General features: G+C 39.8%; 1 protein-coding gene across 1 annotated transcript; it reads left to right on the forward strand.

The window, feature by feature from the left end:
* The first annotated feature begins 15,909 nt into the window (after window positions 1-15,909).
* On the forward strand, window positions 15,910-18,759 carry LOC147888517 (pentatricopeptide repeat-containing protein At2g03880, mitochondrial-like). Its single transcript, XM_087392174.1, has one exon. The coding sequence runs from the start codon at window positions 15,910-15,912 to the stop codon at window positions 18,757-18,759; it is 2,850 nt and encodes a 949-aa protein (XP_087248300.1).
* Window positions 18,760-23,995: the final 5,236 nt, after the last annotated feature.

The raw sequence follows: 23,995 nt of genomic DNA on the forward strand, positions 1-23,995 counted from the left end.
GTGTAACTCGTAACTTGTAGACCACATCGTCATTATTCCCTTTGCACACAACATCTATTAAATTGTTTTCTTTAATGTTGATGGTTGGTACCATGCCACCATTTCTTACTACCTCTAGAGAATATTTCACGCTTAACACATTCTCGGCAGTGATCACCAAAAAATACTTTGATTTGCACTCCATAAAATAGCAAGTATGTTCAAGATATTTGAAAGACACCTTGGAACCAAAACTCGAAGCCATAGTTTTCTACAAAGCATTCAAAAAGAAAAAATGAGAATTACAATGATTTTCAAACTCAAAATATTATAAAAAATTTGTTAATTAAATATTAAAAATTAAAAATTAATTAAAAATTCAAAAGTTCAAATATATTTTTTTGAAATTTTAAAAGTCCAAATATATTTTTAAAAATATTTTTAGAGACTATTTTTTAATCTAATATTTTTTTACATAAATAATTTAATTCAAAATATTTTATAAACATACATAAAAATTTTTAATTTAAATTTTAAAATTTTATTTGATTTTTTTAAATTTTTATTTTATTTATTTATATATCTATATATTTGAAATTTAATTTAAATTTTCTAAAATTTTAGTTATTTATTTAAATTTAATATAATTTATTTTATTAATTTAAATTAATTTATTTTATTTATTTAAATTAATTACTTTATTTAAAATTTAATTTAATTTTAATTTTAATTTTAATTTTTTATTTAAATCTAATATAATTTAGTTTATTATTTTTATTTATTTAATTTTAAAAAAAATATTTTAAATTATTTAAATTTATTAAAAAATTTTTTTCGTGTGTGTGTGCTTTTTTTTTTTGGGTGGAGGCCCAAAGGGCTCCCCTTAAGGGAGGGGTTAATCCCCTCCCCTAAGGCCCTTGCGGGCCTTGTGTTGCCCACACGCAACAGGTTGGCCCTCGTGGGCTGACCTATTGTGTGTGCAACAGGGGCCCAAGGGGCCTTAGAGGAGGGGATTAACCCTCCCCCTAACTTGTTGCGCGCGCAACAGGTCAGCTTGCGAGGGACAATTTTTGAGCTCACTAAATGAAGTTGAGTGGAGAGGATATGCTCCAAAAAAAAGTCCAAACCAGGAGAGAAAGTCCAAAAATTTTGAATAGTGTGTGACTTATGGTGTAAAAAGGTGTAATGGAGTTAAATTGTTCATCATCAAGGTGCATCGTCTAAGTGCTCTAAACAATTGGTGGATCTATTGCCACCAGTGTATGCATACAATCAAGTGAGTCTTCTAGTTTTAGTAAAGGAGTACACCAAGGCTCATCAAGACTCTTCTCATTATCCTCTTTCTCATATTTTTAAACCAACTTTACTGGCACGGACCTATCGGTGGTATCTGATTCAGCTGCAAATAGATTTCTAGACATAGTGTGAGCCTTCCGTGTTTTGAGATCAACCCTCATGACTTGCTGATCTTTCCTTAGATAAATGCTGTTGGAGTGCCAATCATGGATCAACAATCCTGCCATACATAAGAAAGGTCTCCCTAGAATAGCCTCATACCTAGGGTTGTTTTGGAAATCCATTACAACAAGGCACACCCAATATGTAACACCAAAGGTTTTGATTTTAATGTCCTTGAGTACTCCTATGGGATGAGCCGTGCCTCCATCAGCTAATTTAACTACCAACTACTATCTCGATTGGGACTTCCCCACTTTTCCCAGCATTTTTTCATGATGATGCTAACATTTGCTCCTCTGTCTAAGATTGCCATAGCTTTCTTATCACGAAAAGAGATGGGTAACACTGCATTCATGTCATCACTCTCAAAATATTGGCCTAATTTGTTGCTTGACACCCTTGGAAGGTCTTGAGCGTGATTGGGAGAGTCAATATTATCCAGGATTTGTGTGTTTGGGTGTCACTATTTGCCCATTCATCCAATCCAAGAGGTCTCTCCATAGAGTAGGATTACCCCACACTGTCGTGATGGACATCTTGATCTCAGTGGACATGAATGAGGCTAATCTTGCGATGTCTCGAGAACTAGTTAGATAGATTCAGTGCCTATTGATTTAGACTCTTCTAAGCCATATAAGGACATGTTGTCATCCTCCTTTAGTTGTTGCAAGGTAGGGTCTTCTTCAAACATCCATTGCATTAGGGTGGATCCCTTTGTTGAAGGGCATGACACACCTTCTTCCTCTACCCTTTTAGGTATTTGCAAGGCTTTTGAGGCTCAAGCATTTATCTCATGTCTAGGATGAATTGTATCAGAACTCTTGCGTGCCGTGAGACTTTGCTGACATTCCTCTTGGCACTTGACACATATGGCATTTAATGGATTGTGTCTTAGTCAAGTTCATATATCCCATTTTTTAAAGGAATTGGTGCTGTCTGGTAGACTAGAATGTATTGGTCACCTTGTATAATGTAGTGACTTATAATGTTAGACCGATTTGCATTGTCACCATTTTGGGGATAGTTGTGTCCATTGAAGGTAGGTCGGGGGTCTCCCCAATCACTAGGTAGTTCTTCCACCAATACTTGATTCAAGAGAGTAATTTGTGGTGGTGGTGATGGTGGCTGAGGTCCTAATGCTAGCAAGGGTAATGGAATATTTTGAGCCCTAAATTTTCCTTGATTGGTTGATTTGGCTCCTTGTATTGCCAATTGTTCTTGATTGGATAGATTGGGCAATCCAGGCAATGGTAGATGCAGCCTTTGTTGATACATGGGTTGAGGAATCACCCTAGGATATGACATTGGGATGTGTCATGATTTCCCCAACTATTGGCCTTATTTATAGATAGGAATGGTTTTAAGAAATACTTGCCAATATTATTATGGTATGTACATGTATGGAGGGGGCTTTTGAATTCTAAATTATAATATGTATATGTACGGAAGAGGGCTAGACAATTATAGAAGAAAAGGTAGAATTTTAAATTTTGAGGTACTTTAAATATGTTTTTGCTCACACATGTTTTGGGGGTTTTTAGATTGTAATTGTTGTGGGATGCAACACATACAATATGTACATCACCTAATGTGACCACATAAGTGTCCCCCTTGACCCTCCTTTATCATCGGATGTTCTTTGAACCATAGAGAGATAAATACTATTTGTGCTTTTCAAACTACTCATAATGCATGTATCTCGAAAGTCAAAGAAACAATGACTTGGAGTTGGACAATTCCTTTGTCCACCTGACGTTGGAATGGTAGCATTTGTCAATCTAATTTGATAGTTCATGATCCTAGGGTTCTTTGATATGCAATGTAAGTCTTGCTATCACAAAAGATCATAGTAGCATTTAGTGGAGTGTACCAGCATCCTCCAAGAGCCTACAAAGCAAATTGTTCACATGCACATAGCAAACAAGAGAAATTTTCATATACCATAGACAATGCCACAATTGCCACCATCATGTTTGCCTCATGCTAGACCAAGGTACACATAGTGTTGGCATAAATATGTATCCTAAGATATACTTGCATCTGGGGTCCACATCCTGCAATGTACAAGGTAGAACCATACAAGCTATTGCTTTCTTTTATATATACCAGCATTACAATTGGCTATCCCACTACAGTATCTAAAAATATGCTGCTAACTCCCACACTCTAGGTCAACCTTGCAACCCTAGGTTATACTTCTCAACCCTTACCCCTTTTAAAAGGGCAATAATAAATGTAAATAGTAATAGGGCTAATGAGAATCTCTACCCTACTAGATGTCTTTACTCTACCCATGTGCATGGTAGAGCAAGATTGACATTTATTTTAGAGAGAAAGGGTTTGCAAGGAGTGAGCTAGATCATCAGTGCATGAAATGCAAATGCTCTCACTATGTGGATGACCCCATTATAATAGAAACAACAAGCTGAACAAAGAGTTCAAGGTTAATCTTTGTAGATAATTGAAATGCATGATCTAAGAATCATACATAACATTCGAGGAGTTGATGAGATTAAGAGTAAAAAGAGAAAGGCGTATTTTTAAGTCAAAGCTGTCTCTCTCTCTCTCTCTCTCCTCTCAGCTCTAGCTCTCCCTCCAATGGGTTAGCTCTAGTGCTCAGCTCTCCTTGTCCCATTTTCTCCCAACCACTCAGCTCTAGCCACCTTAGCTCTCTCCCAATTGCCTTGGTGGCCCAGCAAACTCGTAAAGGTAGCTGCCATCACCGCCATAGCCCATTGGTTGTTCATTTCATTGTTTCACTTTTTATTTCCAAGGTTCCTCCAAATCTCTAAATTATTGCCACAATTTGTTTTGAGCTTCAGTTCATTTCAGTCAATCCAACTCGGTTTAGCTCACTTTCAATAACTTCATTCTGGTTCAGTTTAGTCACTCGAGTCAGCTAGTTTAGCTTTAACTTTGCCCATTGTTGGTGGGCTGAACCCCTAGCCCAACTTGAAGGTTAGGACTAGCATTGGGGAGATTTATGCAAGCCAGCAGGGAGCCTACCAAGATAAAATTGTTTGCTATCTTAGATTTCTTACTCAACTGCTATAGCTTTGCCCTCGACTCTTAATGCAAAGACATATGACCAAATGCAGACCATTTCAAATCCACAAGAGTGTATCTATTATCTAGAGCTTGAAGTTTGAGAGCTCAAGCTTCAGCTTGCGGATCTAGAAAGGAGAGTTCATGATATGGAGGGTAATGGACCATGAGGTAATATAAAAATGTAATGCATCTCCACCAACACTGCAACTAGTTTCTAAAATGTAGTGGTCACCAGTCAAGTGAAATATGTGAAGTAATAGATGATTTTTCTGATTTGAATAGCAAAGTGAACAAAGTTTACATCGAAATGAAAGAGCAAGAATCTTGGATGAATAATAGAATGATCCTACCGTGTTGGGGGTTTAAAATATGGATTCCTTCATGATGATGGAAGAGAAAGACACATATGATATAATCATATGCCTTAAGGAGGACATACCACAAGTTGAATGGGATGAGAATGATATAAGCAATATCTCTCAACCTCACACTCAAGCACAAGTCTACTTTGAAGGGAGGGAAACAAGGGTTAAGATCCTGAGACAAACACATAAGCGGAGGGGCACAAAGATTTGGATATCTAAGGAGCTCATTCTGATCTAGCTCAAACAAAGATCTGGATATCTAAGGAGCTCATATGATCTAGCTCAAACAAAGAAATAGTGAACTTACTAAATGAAAGGAAGCACACAAAGAAGAAAAATGGGTGGTTTATTGAGATGGCAAGCACTGATTCTAGATTTCAAATCTAAACCCAAATATTCTCAATCTTAAACTTATGTTATAAAGGCCACCTTATGATACTTTTGGAATGTAGTTATGACCTATAAAGTCAGTCACTTTTTTTAACATTGTACTTTGTCTCACAGATCCGTGAGGTCTTTTGCAGATGTTAATCTCTCTCTCTCTCTCTCTCTCTCTCTCTCTCTCTCTCTCTCTCTCTCTCTCTCTCTCATTTCCAAGTTTTGAGGATTTAGTCACTTAGAATCATGGTCAACTGGTCGCCATGGTAGATTGACCATGATTGTAGCATAGGGCCTCATGTCATATTCTTGTTTAGGAGAATATTTTTTCTTTCACCGAGTTATATAATTGTCCACGATTACTCACAAGTCACACATTGGTCTCTATGTTAATGTGCACCCAAACTAGGGATCGAGGTGTCCTTCATGATGCAATAGGCCCTCAAGATTGGCATGGAACTTGTCATGCCTTTGATACAGAGATGTACGGATGCAAATTACTACCATCCAAACCGCCCTCAAAGGCTCAGTACTAAGATGCAACAATGCAAGTTCCTTCTCACAAGAGAGCTTTGTTTCCTCAAGACCCTTCTCCATGCGTTGGACACTAATGAGTTGGAACGTGCATGGACTCCATGACCGTGCAAGGTAGTATCCATGGTATCTAATTCTTCATTAGGAGCTTCAAAGGGCAGTGATTGGGAGATCGGTTGATTTCCTTCTGCTTTAGGAGGTTATGTTTTCAGTAACTGACATTTTCCAAGGAGAGGCCTAGAGGTGTGGTCTCCAGTAGTAGGCAGGAGTGGGGGAGATTGCTTGGACTCTTAGGTAGTGGCAGCAGTTGTTTTTTGCTAGGGAGAGATGATCACAAGTAGGGCAATCTAGAAGGGGATGATAGCTACTATAGACGCTAGGATAGGTATCCTGAATGTTGATGCTCTGGTGAGTAGACAACAGTGTCCCACTTTTTGGAAACATTTGATGGAGTGTCTCCCTGATGTAGACTATTGGATTGTTGGAGGTGACTTCAACAATTTAGAGCATGGAGAGGACAAGTAGGGAGGTGCATCCTTCACAGAGATGCCGACAACACAGAGAAGTACTTGGGAGTAGTTTATGTTTATGATCTACAACTGAGATTTCTAGAGAGAGGGGGAGTTCTTGAAAATTCTAGGTAGTCTTAGTCTTTCTTTTGGCTAGCATAGGCACGATGGACTCCTAGAGAGGCTGACTCATTTCTATGTGGGAAATTGAGGTTTGGATAGGGGTGGAGCAACACGTATTCTGGCAAGTACCATGATGTCAGAGTCACTCCCAAGTGATTTTGCAGCTTGAGATACTCCAGCGCCGGCTGCACCATAAGGGGAGCCACATTCTTGACTCACTATTAGAGGATCATGAAGTGTAGGAAGTAGTAATAGAGATTTGGAGGCAACTGGTTGACATCATAGAGGGAGGATGGACTACATGGGTGGTAGAGGCGATCCCGAGGAGCAATGAGGAGATGCAATCTCGGGCGTTGTGCAAATGCCGACTTCTATAGGCATGAGAGAGGGCCTTGAGATGAGACTTGGCTCCATCAAGCATCTCAGAGAGCAGGACTCAAGATTATAGTGGTGGTTGGCAGATAGATATGAGTGTGCAAGCCTAGACCTCCAAGATATGAAGATATGTCGTGCAGAGTTATCCTATCACTCCTCCAGATCCTGTTGGGTATAGTAGAGGCAAAGGATGACTAGGTGCTTCTTTTAGATCAAAGGCCCCAGATCTAGTGGTACGCAACTACAGCATCTAAGAGGCTCAGATGGCATTAGCACTCGTATCCCTAAGAGATCCTCGAGATGACCATGGAGTTTTACTAGAGACTATTCTAGGCAAAGTTTGATACCTCATCTTGTCATTTGCGGCAATGTCCTTGATATGTACAAAAGTCTTATTGTTGACAACTTTTGATCCTTCAACTATCAGCTTGTCGAAGGATTCATACACCTCTCCAAGAAAATCCTTGTGCTGTGTCAAAAGAGACTACAAATCCATCTCCTTATTGAACATCTCATGGTATTTGTGATACTGCATTTGGCATTCTGACTTTTGTAGAAATTCATAGAGCTACAGTTGTGGTGAATTCTTTTCCTCCTCCTTTTCCTTAGCACAACTGATTGTCCACCCTTGTCTAAACCCTTCTCATTGGGCTTTCTTATCTTGACTTCATCATACAAAATAAAATTTGACTCCTATGCATATAGCTCAAAAAAAACAAAAGCACTAAAAGAGAAATTCTACCAGGAGATTCCTCCTCCCTTACAACATAAGTTGAGAGGTCAATGGTCTTCCTGACCGGTCTTGCTGCATTACCTGCATCACCTGAACGGTTAGCTCCTCTTTGAAATTTTGCAGATAAACATGATATGAGTGTCTTTCTAGTTAAATACACTAAAATTGCCTTTTCTAACAAAACATTATATTTATGCAAATAAACTTCTAGCAATAGAAACATGATTTGCTCATAAACATGATATGGGGTAATCTTAAGCTATATAAGGCTCAAATTGCATTTTCAAGAAAACCCCTTGGCCACACAGTATTAATCTCCAGGCTCCATATAAAACATTAGGTCCAGACAAAGTCAGGTAAATCTTAAAGAAAACAGTCTTGATCATGAAAAAAGGCAACAGTAAGTTTCAAAATGTAATAGTCCTAGTCAAAAACATTATGTGGTGGATCAGGTCACTAAGGAGTGCTATTAGGGACAATTACAAGTGTCCCTACAGTTACAAAATGATCCCACTACCTTGTTCTAATAACTCCCTCTTACCAGAGGTGTATTTAACCTATCCCATGGTTAGTGTTCACATGGGTGGAGGCTATGCCTTCAACAGTGTGGAGTAGCAGCACAACTACACTTCTAAGTATACTTAATGGATCTAATAGGATAGGAATATCCAAAACACTCTCTAGAACATACTTGCAAAATCAAGGTCTAGAGAATACTAGAAATAGTGCAAGAAAGACTAACATCCTATACTTTGTGTAGTGCCACACACTTTGTCAAGTGACATAGAATTTATGTAGTCACATAGATTTTGTGCAGAGATAAAAGGTCCTTGGAATACACCTTGTCTAGTGACATACACAATGTGTTGACATGTATAAATATCTTAATGGAACGAAGCTTTCACCTTTGGGGTTTAATGTTTAGTACATTTTTGTGTTCATTGGCTTGATCTCTATTGTCTCTGTGCTAACATGGACTTAGGTAGCATAGAAGGTGTGTGTAGAGTAGCGACAAAGCTTCGCTTGTACTTGCATATGGCTAGGAATAATCTCTCTTAGGAATCCTCAACATGCATCTTTAACATAGTCCTACACGTGATTCCTGCATGCAAGTCCTACATGCATGTTCTACATGCAAGTCCTACATGCAATTCCTACATGCATGTTCTACATGCGAAGCATACAGAGACTAGATTAGTCGCCTATCATGCCATGATAAGAGAAAAATGCAGAATAAAGGTATGGTTTGACAAAATTCTTAAAGCCAAAGACATCAAGGAAGGTGACCTGGTCTTATTATACAATGCCAAAGTACACAAGGGAAAACTCAAGTATTTAGGTCAAGAACCCTATCAAGTAAGAAAAATGAATCCCATCAGAGTTGTGTTACTAGAAACATTGGATGGAGTCTAATTCAACACAATTATAAATGGGAGCCCAACTGAAGCGCTACTACATCAACACGCAAGCCATCCCCAACAAAATTGAAGATTTGGGAATCCCAAGTCTTCCTTAGTTAGTGTTAGATTGTATCACGAGCACTCACTTGCATATGTACGTCTTCGCACATATAGGTAGCATCAACCGATTTCAACCCAGGGCTCAAAAGTATTGCTTGAGTCCTAGCTGCCCTATGAAATCCCAGCAAAAAAAAGTTATTCCCTACCTAGTTACGAGGTCACGTGCACTCACATGCTTTCGCTTAGACACATAGTCGACTGCATGAATAATTGTGCCGCACACTTTTATTCCACACTCTCTATGCATGTGCCAAAATAAGATCTCTCACAATACACACACGTGTCATACCTGCATGCCAACTAATCTAATGGTCAACGGTACACCATATGAACATGGATGCAGGTTCAAAAACGATGCCACCACTAAAGAGGATGTGAAGAAAGAGCTCACCGCCTCAGCCCACAAGACCCCCTCCAGAGTTCGCAGCCATCTACCTCCACTCAACCAAGGCGACCATAGGCATTTGTGGTTCAGAGTGATAGCTCTAAGGAGGATTCTGTGCATGACATGGAAACACAAGAAGTACAAATGCCACCCCAGTCAGCATCGACCTACACAACCATTGATGGAGCCAAGTCCTTGGAGCTTGTGTGGCCACCTCCATCAACTTATACTCTTTCCAATGCAACAACATCTTAGAGAAAAGGGGTCTTGGCAGTTTGTATGAGAGCCTAAAATCCTTGGAGGATAGTCCTACAATGACCATGCACATCAGGGACTTTCTCCACAGCCTCTCTTCGCCAAGGGCACCAAGTTCCATAGGGACAAGATATTACTTCACATTGTCATCATTAATTATCGACTTAAGGAAGCAGCACAATTCCTATCCACAATCCGAGGGGTTAAGTGCGGCAAGAATCGATCCATCCCACTTCGCGCATTTGTATTGCTGAGTAAGCAGCTAAAGCAAGAGATGGGATCCAACACTTAGTCATCTTCTTCACAAAAAACCTCGATGGTTCATCAAGCCAAAAATGTAAAATTCCACATTGGTTGTAATCATCAATAAAGAGCTATAGAAGCGAGAAATGACTTTGCCCCAGTTGCCAAAACTTGATTTGGACATTCCCTTCTCACCATCATGGGAGCTGTTTTCAAATTCTCCTACTATCACATTGGCAAATGCAAATACCTTGGAAGAAATGTCTATTTTAGAGGTAGGAATTGAGGAATTTCCCCACGAGATGTTGTAGCTCGGTGCACAATTGCAACCAATATATCTCTGACAATAGTAGTAGCTAGAGCTTGAGGCTACATCAGCACCAGCATTGCCGATCAACGTCATGTGTGTCAATGAGCCACAAGGAGAGCTAGTGCCAGAACAACAATATGATTACTGTACCCAAGTGACTGACTTACCATTGGAACAACCCCTAGCAAGTACTACAGAATCATAAGGATGGCTACATGGGCACCATTTGTATCATCAGTATCACCAATCCTCATCACCATCTGTCATTCTCCATCATCAAGCCAGCCAAATGCTTCAAATGTCAGAACTATTCACAAGCTTGGCCAACGAGGAACATGCATCAGAATTGGAAAGATAGACTATAGCAGCCATCGAAGACCAATTCCATGGAATCGCCATATAGGTCAGGGCACTTTGGGTGTAAATAGATGAGAAAGAGGTTGAAGAAGTGCGCATGAGCCAAACTTTCCAAGCTCAAGAGAAGGCTGTGCGGGATGTGACCTCCAACCTCCACCATAGCCAAATATAGCTAACAGCAATAGTACAAGCTATGGCAATCCTACAGACCTCCTATCACTACTTGACCTTAGCACATGCACAGTAGATGGAGGAACTTGACTCACTCTAATCCAAAAAGAAGAAGAGCTCCATGATTTCCAAGAAAAGATTAAAGACATGCAACAGTCTTTGGCAACACGAGGGCAACACGCACATTCAACATTGAAGAGCTTACAAGGGACTACCAAATCTTAAAGGACCAACTTGCTACTAATAAAGAAGCTAGCACTTCTCAAGCACTAGTCTTAGACCAATGGTCCAATACCACTGAAGTCATTCCTCAACAAGCGCAAGTCACCTTGCAAATGAAAAAGCTTAAGGAGGGATATAAATCCATCTACCATAAGTATAAGGGAAAAATGGATGAGATGCAATCCCAAAAAGATAGTCATCTCAAAGCATGAACTCCAATTGCTAGTGCAAAACATTGAGGCAATGGAAGACACCACCAATGAAGTCCCACTACAATGCACAACAGTGGTGTACCAAGAGCTTGTGGCCGCTCTACAAGTGGAAGATTACCTCAAAGCACGAGTGCTTATCCAATGGAAGCAACTCCAACTCAGGATCATATCCGCTCATCCAAACATCAAATGGGAACATTCCATAGGGGCAAAAAATCTGTGCAAAATTTGCCAAGATTTTTTCGAAGATGAAAAAACTATCTTTTGCCTATCTACACATGCCGTATTTATAGCACTTTTAGGACGGGTGCTTTCATCGCATATGTATGCCTCATCGGTAGTCCTCCCCTCAATGTTGTTGCTGGTTTGTTTCCATTGCTACAAAAGCCATCACTATTATCTACAAGGCATGACATAACCAACATCCCACCCTTGCAACTGATGATCCCATTGCACCAACAAAAGGAAGTGTCGGAGGATGACACGGCCTATCTCAGATCAACTTCCCATATCTAACCACTCTCTACGACAATCTCATAACCTCACTTATCCTTGCTGCTACCACCCTCTTAACCTTCCCTGAGCTCTAGGCTAGCATCTACTCCCTTCATCATCTCTTTGCTCATGCCTCTCACCACTTTCAACTAAGCCAACAGTCGCAAACTTACGAGCCCCTCACACCTAACTTCTTCCCTTCCCTTGCCCATTTCTTCCCTCCCTCCCCTCTGATTCCCCTCCCATAACTAACACTCTTCCATATTTCTCCCCATGTCCCTAGATTCTCTCCCTGCCCCACCATCACCTCTGACACTACTTGTATGGCCATCAGCAGAAAATGACCCAATATTTGATTTTGAATATTAAGATCCAGATAATCCAATTCACACTCCCATGCCAAATTCCAATGATGGGTATGATTTTGATGTGATATCACTTCCCAGTAACCCCATCAAGGATTTGTGTGTGTGTTGAGAGAGAGAGAGAGAGAGAGAGAGAGAGAGAGAGATGTATGTATGTACACACACACACACACACACACACACACACACACACACACACACACACTGATACATACATACATATATGCATACATACATGCATGCATGCATGCAATACCATCCTGCATGCATTAGGTGAAGAAAGGGTTGGCTTGGAGCACTGGGCCCCAATGGGGTCCTAGTGCTTACCCAAATTACAAGAGTCTGATGAGGTCCTAAATTGAGAATGGTTGTTGGGGAAAAGAGTTGGTGGAGGAAGGATTGAGACCAAAGTCTCATGCATTCAAAGCCATTAATACAAAAGCATTGGACTAGAGGCTTGATTGAAGTAGTAACAAAAGATGTATGGTTATGATGGTTGAAAGAAGTATAAAAAAAGTCAATCGTTAGCATGGGGGGATATATCCAAAAGAGCCTTTGTCAATGATGATAAAGAAGATGAAGGAATTGTCAATATTTAGCTAGAGGATGTCATCATAATAGCAGAAAGAGTGTCGGCAAGCACTCAGGTTATCTTTGACAAAACTTGATCTAATGATAAAATCACACTCTAGGGAGAGGAAGTAGATGTTGCACAAGAATGGTTGAATATGAAAAACCCCATAGGGATGCTATTAGATTGGGTGTAGATTATGTCAATAATAATTAGACATACACATTATCAATTAACTATTATAAAGTGTGATACTATCTTTGTGATCAAATAACAATCCACTTTGAATTCATTTTGTAGACCAATAACATGTAGAGCATTTTCTAGGCAAGTTTTAAAAGCTTTTGTATTGGTAATCAGCAAATCCAAAACATGCCTTAATCACTTTGGCCATGTGATCCTTAAGTCCAAATATCCCTTCATGTGGAATATTTTCATAGCATTTTTGGATATCGACTGAAAGCATTGATTCAATCGTGTTGGATAAGTTAATGGTAAATTTGTACAAATACTCATAACCTAATAAAATTGGATAGAAATACCAAATAGTAAGAAGACTCTTTTCATGATTACAAGTGCCCTATTCTTGAGAGGGGCAAAGCAAGTCTTAAGTAGGCATGTTAGCAGAGCAAGGAAGTAAGGAACCTTTTGAAAAATACAAAATATGATTTATGGGCCTTGTATGTCACCATATATATGGGAAAGGAGCATAAGGACAAATCAATAGAGGTCCAAAAGCATATAGCCAAAAATAAATGTTGATTGCCAATTCTATCATGGGTAAAGTATTAGGCATAAAGTCTTGTCCATGAAGCCTATCCCAAGCTTGTTTAGTAATGAAATGCTTGTAGATAAATGCCACATTGTCAGGTGCTTGATGAAATCCTATAAAGAAAATTTGTTTTAGTAGGAATTTCAACTCCTGATTGTAATTCTTCCCAGTTTGTTGGTGGATGGTAATGAAATATTTTAAGCTCCTTCCCACAAAATAATCGAAATTTCAAAGAAATGTTAGTCAAAGATATCAGAAATGTTGAGAATACCTTGATTTACAAGATTTTAAAAGAAGGGTCAAATCATCTAGAATAATTTTTGGATTATCATCCCTCAAAGGTATATGGTAAACACTTTTACGTAACTCATTTTTTAAGGTGGGATTAGAAACAAGATTTAAGGCATGGGCATCAACATGCTAGACATTGGGCCCACAATGAAGGCTTTTGCTTAGGAATGCGAGTGAGTGGATCGCCTTTAATATCATCCATGTTTACCATACTGTACAAACTTGTAAAATATAATATTCTATTTAGTGCAAGATTGCACCATCAGATTGTATATGATCTGAGATTTGTCTTGTCTTTTCTACGATTCATGGGAAGTGTGTATTTATCTTTTGTGAAAGTAAAAAGAGCATGTGTCGAAAAGGGTACACACGTCCAGTGGGATGGAGAAGGGACATGGTTTTTATCTTGTCTACTACCTTCCATGACATAACCTTACTTTTTTCTTCTTATGCTCACTATAGGACAATGTTTGGCATGGTATACTCGTAAAAATTGGAGATATTGATCTTTGTAGGCACCACATGTGTCCAGGCGTTTTTGACAATCACTATAAACATATATTAATTTGACAGCTCGATCGTGAGGAACTTCTCCTTGTGCAACTTAGTATGTTAACCTATTGTAGCATATTGGAGTTTACAGCTAGGATGCCAGACAAAGCACTCTCTTACATCTATGATTGGACTAATGGGTACACTCCCTCTTCTTGGTTATATCACTATCCCAAGATAATAAATATTATTTACTCAGGGTTTCTTGCAGTTGGAAGCATATCCACTTTGGGGATGGACATTTCTACAAATGCTCTCATTGAAAGGAAAATACTAGAAGGAACCATTTTATCAAATCAACCACAAATTGTGGCAATTGACCAACCTTGGTGTTGATGGGTAGTACTTGGGTTGGTGCTCCTTACATCAAAACTTTAAACCCTTCGTCATGAAGGACCTATACTCGACCTATATTAGCACATTATGGAGGATGATTAAAAACTTATCTCCTTCTAGTTTTCCAGTTTTACTTGATAAGAGGCATGAAGATATATACTGACGGTGGCATCAATTTTTGCATTTGGTGGGCACCATGGCCCCTTCCCATGAGGGGGGCCTAGTGAACACACACACACACATTTTTTTTGGGGTGAAAATGTTTGTTGCATTATATTATATAGAGTCACTATCCCAAAGTGGGATGCGCCCAAATACATCAAGAAACGATCTCAATATATGACAAGTATACATCATGATCTATAGAATGTGTTTGCAAGCAATCATAAAAGATTGCTGCAAAGAGTGCCTGAAAACAGAGTAAATTGGAAAAATTGGATCAACAAAAACTCTACGATTTCTGTCCTTCCATAGAGTCCAAGTGCCTAATATTGAACCCAAATGAAAAATAAAGGAAAACCCTATCTAGGTGGGTGAATCCCAAACAACTAGAAAGACTTTCCAAAAGTGGCACTTGGAAATCTGGTTCGCAAATGTGCGCGTGCGTGTGTGCACACACGCACACGTGTGTGCACACACGCACACGTGTGTGTGTGTGTTCAGTACGTGATGTTGAATACTGGATTTGGTACATTTGTAAAAAAATGTTCAAAAGTTGTGATAACTTCGGGTAAGAGGCAACTAAAATGCGACATGTTGGGGGACACACACACAAACATGTTGTGTGCGCGCGCGTGCGCTATTGTTTTAAACATCTCAATTATTGTAAGTTGGATCTTCCAAATGTAGAGACCCAATTCATAGATAGAGGTATACACGCACAATATAGAAGCGGGAGGACACAAAGTCAGTGGAGTGTGGGCATGGAGCAGCATCAGGACGGAGCCGTCCCTCAGCCATCGACGTTCCCTGCTGGCTCAGAAGGGCTATTGGGGGTTTTGGGCACTATGGCTCATGCCAGGCCGTTCCAATGCATTCATCACAGCAGCCCAAAACCCCTCCTCGATGTATCAGAAGATAACGCTTCTTGGGCGATCCAGAGCCCTCGTAGGCGGCCCTTTGCCCCGCTTCCCTGCAGTACAATGGACCCGATACTGGCCTTTTGTACTAGACTGGCATTCAGTTCAAATGCTGAGAAGACCCGGTCCTTCAGTTATGCTATGACCTTTTGGGTCTATATCCTCAGGAGTCTTTGCCGTTTTGTTTGAGGTACTATTTTCTTGTTGAACACGAAATCTCATCTTGTGTTATCTGCTTGCATCTTTGTTGATTATGGGACTGCAGCTTAGGATGCCCAGTTGCAGTCCTGCTTCCTGTGCTAGCAGAGCTGGAAATGTAGTCCATAAGAGATTGCCTCGACTCCAGGAGGTTAAGGAAATTCAAGCCCATATTGAGGAACGTTTAAATTGCCTTCCAGTGTTTAGCGCAAACAATTTGATGCATGTGTTTGTCAAGCGTGGTAGCATGGTGGAGGCTCGTCATGTGTTTGACAGCATGCCAAAGCGCGATGTGGTGTCTTGGAACATCATGATCCTGGGGTATGCCAAACATGAGGAGGGTGCGAGAGCTTTGCAGTTGTATGCACGGATGCCGCAGGAAGGTTTCCAACCGATCGATAGAACCTTCGTTGGGGCATTGAAGGCTTGCAGTAGCCTGGCAGCTCTGGAAGAGCAGAAGCGAATTGATGGGAAATTTGCAAAACTAGGGACTTTAGGAAAAGGTAGAACCATTCACTCTCAAGTAATTAAGAGTGGCTTTGAGTTGGATGCATTCGTGGGAGCTACCTTGGTGAATATGTATGCCAAATGTGGGAGCATGGCGGATGCATGTAGTGTATTCCGTGAATTGCCTCATTGTGATGTGGTTACTTGGAATACCATGATTCTGGGATATGCTGAGCAACAAGACTGTGAGCATGCTTTGGAACTTTATGCTCAGATGCACCATGAACGTGTCACAGCAGATCATCGAACCTTTGTTGGTGCATTGAAAGCTTGCACTAGTCTGACAGCCTTGGAAGACAGGAAGCAGGTTGACAGTAAATTTGCAAAAGTTGGATGCCTGGAGAAAGGTGGAGCCATCCATTCCGAAGTGGTAAAGTGTGGCACTGAGTCGAATGTGTTTGTGGGAACCTCCTTGGTGAGTCTCTATGCAAAATGTGGCAGCATGGAGGATGCACGGTGTGTCTTTGAGGAGCTACCTCATCGTAATGTGGTTACATGGAATACCATGATCCTGGTTTGTGCTGAGCAAGAAAACAGTGTCCTGGCTTTGGATTTGTATGCACAGATGCACCGAGAAGGTATCACAGCAGATCGTTTAACTTTTGTTGGGGCATTGAAGGCTTGTAGTAGCCTAGCAGCAGGGGATGAGGGAAAGCGAGTTGACAGGTTTGTGAAAACAGGAGGCCTTGTGAAAGGTCGAGCCATCCACTCTCAGGTAATTAAGACAGACTTTCAGTTAGATATGTTAGTGAGGAACACTTTAATGGACATGTATGCAAAATGTGGGAGCATGGAGGATGCTCAAATTGTCTTTGACGAGTTGCCTTTTCCTGATGTGGTTGCATGGAATACCATGATCCTGGGATATGCAGAGCGAAAGGATAGTGCATTGGCTTTGGAATTCTATACACAAATGCTCCAGGAAGGTGTCACAGCGGATCATCGAACCTTTGTCAGTATATTGAAGGCTTGCAGTAGCCTTGCAGCTCTAGAAGAGGGAAAGCATGTCGTGGGGAAATGGGCAAAAACAGGGTGTCTGGTGAAAGGTAGAGCCATTCAATCGCAGGTAGTAAAGAGTGGCTTTGAGAGTGATGTATTTATAGGAACCAGCTTGGTGAATATGTATACAAAATGTGGAAGCATGGAGGATGCATCCCGTGTCTTTAATGAATTGCCTCATCGTGACGTGGTTACGTGGAATACCATGATCTTTGGATACACAGAGCAAGAGGAAAATCAGGAGTCTTTTGCAATTTTTGTACACATGCAAGAGCAAAGTGTGCCACCAAGTAGCGGTACCTTTGTTGCCATCCTGAAAGCTTGTGGCAACACGGCTGCTCTGGAAACTGGAAAGAAACTGCATTCTCAAATTAACAAGGTTGGTTTTGAGACTATTACTGTTGTTGCAACCAGTCTCATTGACATGTATGCTAAATGTGGAAGCATGGTGGATGCCCAACAGTTTTTTGATACATTGTCCACAAGGGATGTTGTACTATGGAGTGCATTGATTGCAGGATATGCCCACCAGGGAGATAGTGAACTTGTGTTTCATTTGTTTGAGAGAATGAAGCAGGAGGGCATACAGCCAGATGGGGTCAGTTTTCTTAGTGTTCTGACTGCATGCAGTCATGTGGGGCTAGTAGACAAGGGCCAGAAGCACTTTAATGCTATGAGCAAACAGTATGGCATTATGCCGACTATTGGGCACTATACCTGTATGATTGATCTTCTTGGCCGTGCAGGTCAAGTGGACCAGGCATTGGTTATGGTGGAGAAGATGCCATTTCAACCTAATGTGGTTGTATGGCTAGCCATCTTGGCTGCTTGCCGAAAGTGGAAGAATGTAGAAGCTGGACGGCATGCTTTTGAAAATGCAGTCAGGTTAGAGAAAAGGCTTCCTGCAATATATGTTTTGATGGCAAACATATATGCTGATGCTCACATGCAGGATGACCATGACAAGATCCAGGTGATGAAAAAGAATGCTCAAGCATTGAAGAAGCCAGCAAAGAGTTGGTGGGCTGATCTTAGTGGAATAGTGCATACATTTGTGGTGGGGGATTGGAGACATCCTCAAAGCAAAGATATAGTTGCAAAGCTGAAAGATCTTTCATTTGAAATGCAGAAGGGAGGGTATGTATTTGATTTGAACTGTATATTACAGGAAGTATGTAATGACGAAAAGGATGATTCACTATGCGGGCACAGTGAGAAGCTGGCTATAGCTTGTGCCATAATCAATACACCCAAAGGGGTGCCCATAAGGGTTGTTAAAAACTTATGGACTTGTGGGGATTGTCACAAGGCCACTGCTCTTATATCAAAGATAGAACAGAGAAATATTATCTGTAGAGATGCAAGTCGTGTTCATCATTTCAAGGATGGAAAGTGTTCTTGTGGAGACAATGGGTAACAGCACAACAGCTATAGCAATGCCCTCTCTTCTGTGTTTGTCTTTGCTGTCTGCTTTGTTGGGCCCAGGCAAGGATTTTCGTTAGCCAAACAGTCGTGTGTGTTACGTCAGAGGATATTAGCAACCTCTGAATACATTCGGACCTTCCAAGATTTATCACATCGGGTGATCTTGAAAGCTAGCTGACAGCGTCATTTCAGATATTAAACTAGCCTGTCAACTATAGATCCTTCGAAGGTTGGTAAAAGGATGTTCTTTTCCCCTGCCACTGTGATTGGTGATGTTTGTCTAATATATCTGGGTCAGACAGATTGGTGATGTTTGTATATGAAAATCTCTTTCAGGCCAAGTCCTCCCAATTTCATAGAGCAGGTCCCGACCTTCAAAGGTTGGGCAAAGGATATTCTTTTTGCTCTCTCCATATGACTGGTGATGTTTGTCCATGAAAATCTGTCTCAGGCAGCCTGTCTTGCAAACAAAAATATAAATGGTGACAGACAACAATATCAAAGTATGTCAAAGTGGAACTACCGTACGTGAGAATGGTACTGATGAGTCCCATCTTCCAGCCTTCCATTGGAAGGATTGTGCACTCTTATACCTTCACTTGGTATTACCTGACAAGGATAGTACCTAGGACATGATTTATGCACATAGTTTGTCAGCCTAGAAAAGGAAGTGAATAGTATAGGGAAAAACATACCCGACATAGAGGTCATGAGGCGCTAACTGCAGCATCAAGGCTGTAAGAGGGCTGACAATAGTTGAGGTTCTGGTTCATTACATAGCCTATACCCAAGGTGTCCTTGTGCTTGTGGTATTGTGGTTGTTTGTGAGATAATCGCTGCAGAATCATTGAAGAGTATGTGTTGCTGCTGTAAGGATAGCAGGGCCGTACAGCAGTACGGCTTGGCTGTGCGGAGGCAGTCAATAATCTGAGTGTTGAAACGAACAAGGCAGAAGGAGCGAGAGATGAAAGCCAAACCAAACATCTGGAAATCTATTTCAAGCAAAGTTTTGTAGAAAACTAAGAGTGTATGTGTTTGAAACTATTAACTTGCTTGAAAAGATATCCAAGGTGACTTCTTCTAAATTGTTTTACTATTTTCTCTTGTAAGAAAGGCTCTATAAGCTCACTTTTCATGAAATTTTTTACAAGATAAACAAACCTTCTAATGTTTTCAAGCCATGCAGCAAAACAAAACAACACAACCATAAAAGAAAGTTTCATCATTAAATTTCAAATTTGGTCATTGTGATTGCCTTGCATTGTTCCAAAGGTTGACTCACCTCACCTTTAGAAAAATGCTTGGATAGGCTATCTTCACAAATGTTTTGAAATCATGCATCCAAAGAGCTTGCAGTAAGGAAAGTGACCAATGTTGAGAGATGGGGAAAAGAAAGATTGATTTTCATTCATAATCATGGTTCATCTAGAACATTGATTGTCTCGAGTTGTTCACTAAAAACAATTTTGAAATCACAAGAGAATATTAGATTAAAGAAGAAGAAGTGAGATTTGAAAAGCACCCAAAATAAAGCAAGAAGAAGTCAAGTTCAATCTCATTCAAAAAATCTTGAAACAAGTGAACATGAGATGGGGGGGAAACATAGGTAGAGAAGGAAAATGATGAGATTTTACTCTGAGAGTCCATCCCATGATAGGGCAAATAGAGAGAGAAGCTTTTTGCTCAAAAGAAAGGAAGAAGTTAAGAAATAGGACTGGTGGAGCACGAGACTCAAAATGGAAATAAAAAATGAGAGTGAAGGAAGAGAAATGAGAGAGAATGAGAGTGTTGTGGTAGTTGAATGGGAGTATTTGGTTTCAAGACAAATGGTGCAAGTTTGGTTGAGAAATTATGTTTTTTAGTTTGGTTATAGTTCAAAAACATGATGAAAGAGGTGAGGCAACAAGTGGGAGGCCTACATCAAACCTCTCCATTGAGTAGAGAAACATAAAAGTTAGTCTCTTTCTAATATTCTTTTGCTCTCTACTATCCAATATTTTACTCAATTTTATTCATCTTATCCTTCCATGTCACAAGTCCAAAGGATCTCTTACATGGTTCCTTTTTTAGTCCAATTTTTTTGTAATGGGTTTGTTACATGACATGTAGTCTTGAGATAAAACATCCAATCATGTAGCTTCCAACCAAATCCAGCACTTCAAACCATAAACCCCAAATCTTGGTCTCCAAAAGCATGATCATTTTTTTTTGAAAAGTTAACCCATGTTGGCAACACAACTCAAATCTCATAAACCCTCTTTTTAGGCACTTTTTCTTGCTTTTGCTAAGCATTTTGCATTTTAAAAGGCTTAGAAAAAGTAGGAAAAAGTGCTTGAAAATGAGGTTTCTTAGATAGCATCTAGGCTTGGGATCAAACATACAACCCCAATTTCTAGGCCTACAAACCCCAAACCGTTGCCTCCAAAATCATGCTTTAAAAAATTGAAGAAATGACACCATAGCTCAAACCTTGGAAACCTCATTTTTAGCCACTTATGCCTACTTTTGCTAAGCATTTCAAAATGATTACCAAAAGTAGGAAAAAGTCCTAAAAATGGGATTTATTCCAACCATGAAAATTTCCATATCTAAGTCCAAGCCTAGACACTCGTTTTCCACGGCTGTAAACCTCAAATCTTGGCCTCCACAAGCACTTACGCCTACTTTTGCTAAGCATTTCAAAATGATTACCAAAATTGGGAAAAAGCCCTAAAAATGGGATTTATTCCAACCATGAAAATTTCCACAACTAAGTCCAAGCCTAAACACTCGTTTTCCATGGGTGTAAACCCCAAATCTTGGCCTCCATAAGCATGATTCAAAAAAAGTAAAAAATGACACACATGCTGGCAGCATAGCTCAGGCCTCAAAAATCCCATTTGAAACTCTTAGCAAAGAAGGTAAAAGTGCTTGAAAATGGGGTTTCCTAGATGGCATCTAGCCTTTGGATCAAACATCTAATCATAAAAATATTTATCCCAATCTAGGCCTAGAGACCCCAATTGCTAAATGTACCCTAACTTCGAGCCTCCAAAATCATGATTCAAAAAAATTGAAAAAGTTATACCCATTTGGCATCACACCTTAGGCCCTTAGCGAAAGTAGGCAAAAGTGCCTCAAAATCTGGTTTCTCAAGTCAGAGCTCTGGTGTTAAGATGGGTGCAAATTTTTTAAATCTTTTGAATCATGATTTTGAAGGTCATCTTTTGCGATTTTTAGGCTTGGAAATTGGGGTAGATTTGTTTGAAAATTTACTTGAATGGATGTCTAATTCCAAGGATAGATCCTATCTGAGAAACCTTATTTTCAAGAAGTTTACCTCTTTTGTTAAGAATTTTAAAATGCTCAACAATAGTAGGTAAAGTGCTTGAAAAAGGGGTTTTCGAGGTGTGAGTGTGATGCTAGCATGGGTGTAATTTTTAAAATGTTTTTGAGGCCAAGATTTGGGGTCTGTAGGTGTGGATTTAGCTAGGAATTTACATGATTGGATATTTGAGCCTAAGGTTACATGCTATCTGAGAGATCCCATTTTCAAGCACTTTTTCCTACTCAGTTGTGGGGTTTTTCAGGTCTAAGTTGTGATGCCAACATGGGTGCATTTTTTTCCATTTTATGAATCATGCTACCACTTCCTCTTCATTGAGTCTTCATCTCTGGCCTCTGCTCTCTGTGATGAATGTCCCATTCTAGCTTCCCAATTTTGCGCCTCAACCCCTGTGCACCACCACACAGTCAGCGACCGCCTGCACTTCTCCTCAAAACCATGGACTAAAAGGTTCCACTTTTTTTGTTATGCTTCTTAACTACCTCACCTCCCCCCTCTCTCTTAGTTCCAAACCACCATCCCCGGTCCCCCCTTCCTTTTCTTTTACACTCCTCCTATACCCTTGCATTATTTACCCTTTTCTACTCTCAAACAACTTTCTTTATTACAAACTTACCTTTTTATCTTTTCATATTATATGTTCCTTTATAATTCCTTTCTATATGTAAGTACTTTAACCCAAATTCTTTCCCCTACTTTCTCTCTTTATTTTTCCCTTTAATCCTCACTTTATTCCTTACTTTATTATCTTCTTCCCTCATTGTTTGAACTTTTTATTTCATTATTTTAATTTTGATTCTCTTTTATAAAAAATACCCCTTGTTTTTTCCCTCCCTCCTATATTTATTTATTCCCTTTCATTATCTCCCTTTATGATTCCCCCTTATCTTCACCCCCCAACCTTACCCTTATCTTATTCATTTATTCCTTTTTTTGTCCTCTTTTTCATTAGACTATAACTTATAAGTCTTCCCCTCCCCTATTCTCCCCTTCTAAGCTTGGTTTGCTTATCCCTTTAATGTTATCTACCCCCCCACCTCTCACATCCCATCCCTCCTCCCTTTATTACCCTTACATCACTACCTTGTCTCAATATTTTTATTAGCCCTCTTAACCTTTTCGATTTCTCATTTATTTAACTTTTTTTGTATAGTACATAATGATCCTTTTTCCTCTATAATCTTAAAACCTCTTTTTCCATTATTCTTCCACCATTACTTCTTCGCCCCTAATTGTTTTTCCACTTTCTTGCCACAAAAGTGCCAAATTTATACTCTATCATCTCTGAGCGCAAAACTCACTCATGGTTACTCTAATCTTGACTTTCATAAGATTAAAACTTGCTCGATGGGTTTGTGGTTAAGAGTTAATTTTATTGTGACCCTGATAACAAGGGAGGGGTGTTTATGACACTTGTCTTCCCAACGTCAAGTCTTCCACACATAGATCATTTCCCCTGCAGCTCTAGACGGTTGCACTTAGTACACTTAAGTCATTAAGGCTATTTTGGCTTCTTGACTCACTTCTTTAACTTTTTCCTTATTTGCTTTATTTTTTCTAATAAAACATCTTTCTAATCCTCCTCTTTTCCTTGCAGAATTATACATTGGATGCCACACTTGAAATCCAAAAGTCTCAGCAGCTCACCCTTGATTATGGTTCCCACCTCCCAACAATACATTTAAAGTTTGTTACACAGATATTAGTTGGGCAAGATACATTCCCAGGGAGGGACGGAGGGGGAGAGAGAGAGAGAGAGAGAGAGAGAGAGAGAGAGAGAGAGAGAGAGAGAGAGAGTTGTATGTATATCTGTATGTATCCGTCTACTTATTGAAATGTCTTCAATTTATAACTTGCTTTCGTCCAATGGTTTGATTGGATGATTCATTCAATGGCTTGATTG

The sequence above is a fragment of the Dipteris shenzhenensis genome, chromosome 21 (assembly GCF_047967505.1).
Source record: "Dipteris shenzhenensis isolate YYH24624 ecotype China chromosome 21, Dip_SZ_1.0, whole genome shotgun sequence".
In the NCBI taxonomy this organism is placed as follows: Eukaryota; Viridiplantae; Streptophyta; class Polypodiopsida; order Gleicheniales; family Dipteridaceae; genus Dipteris; species Dipteris shenzhenensis.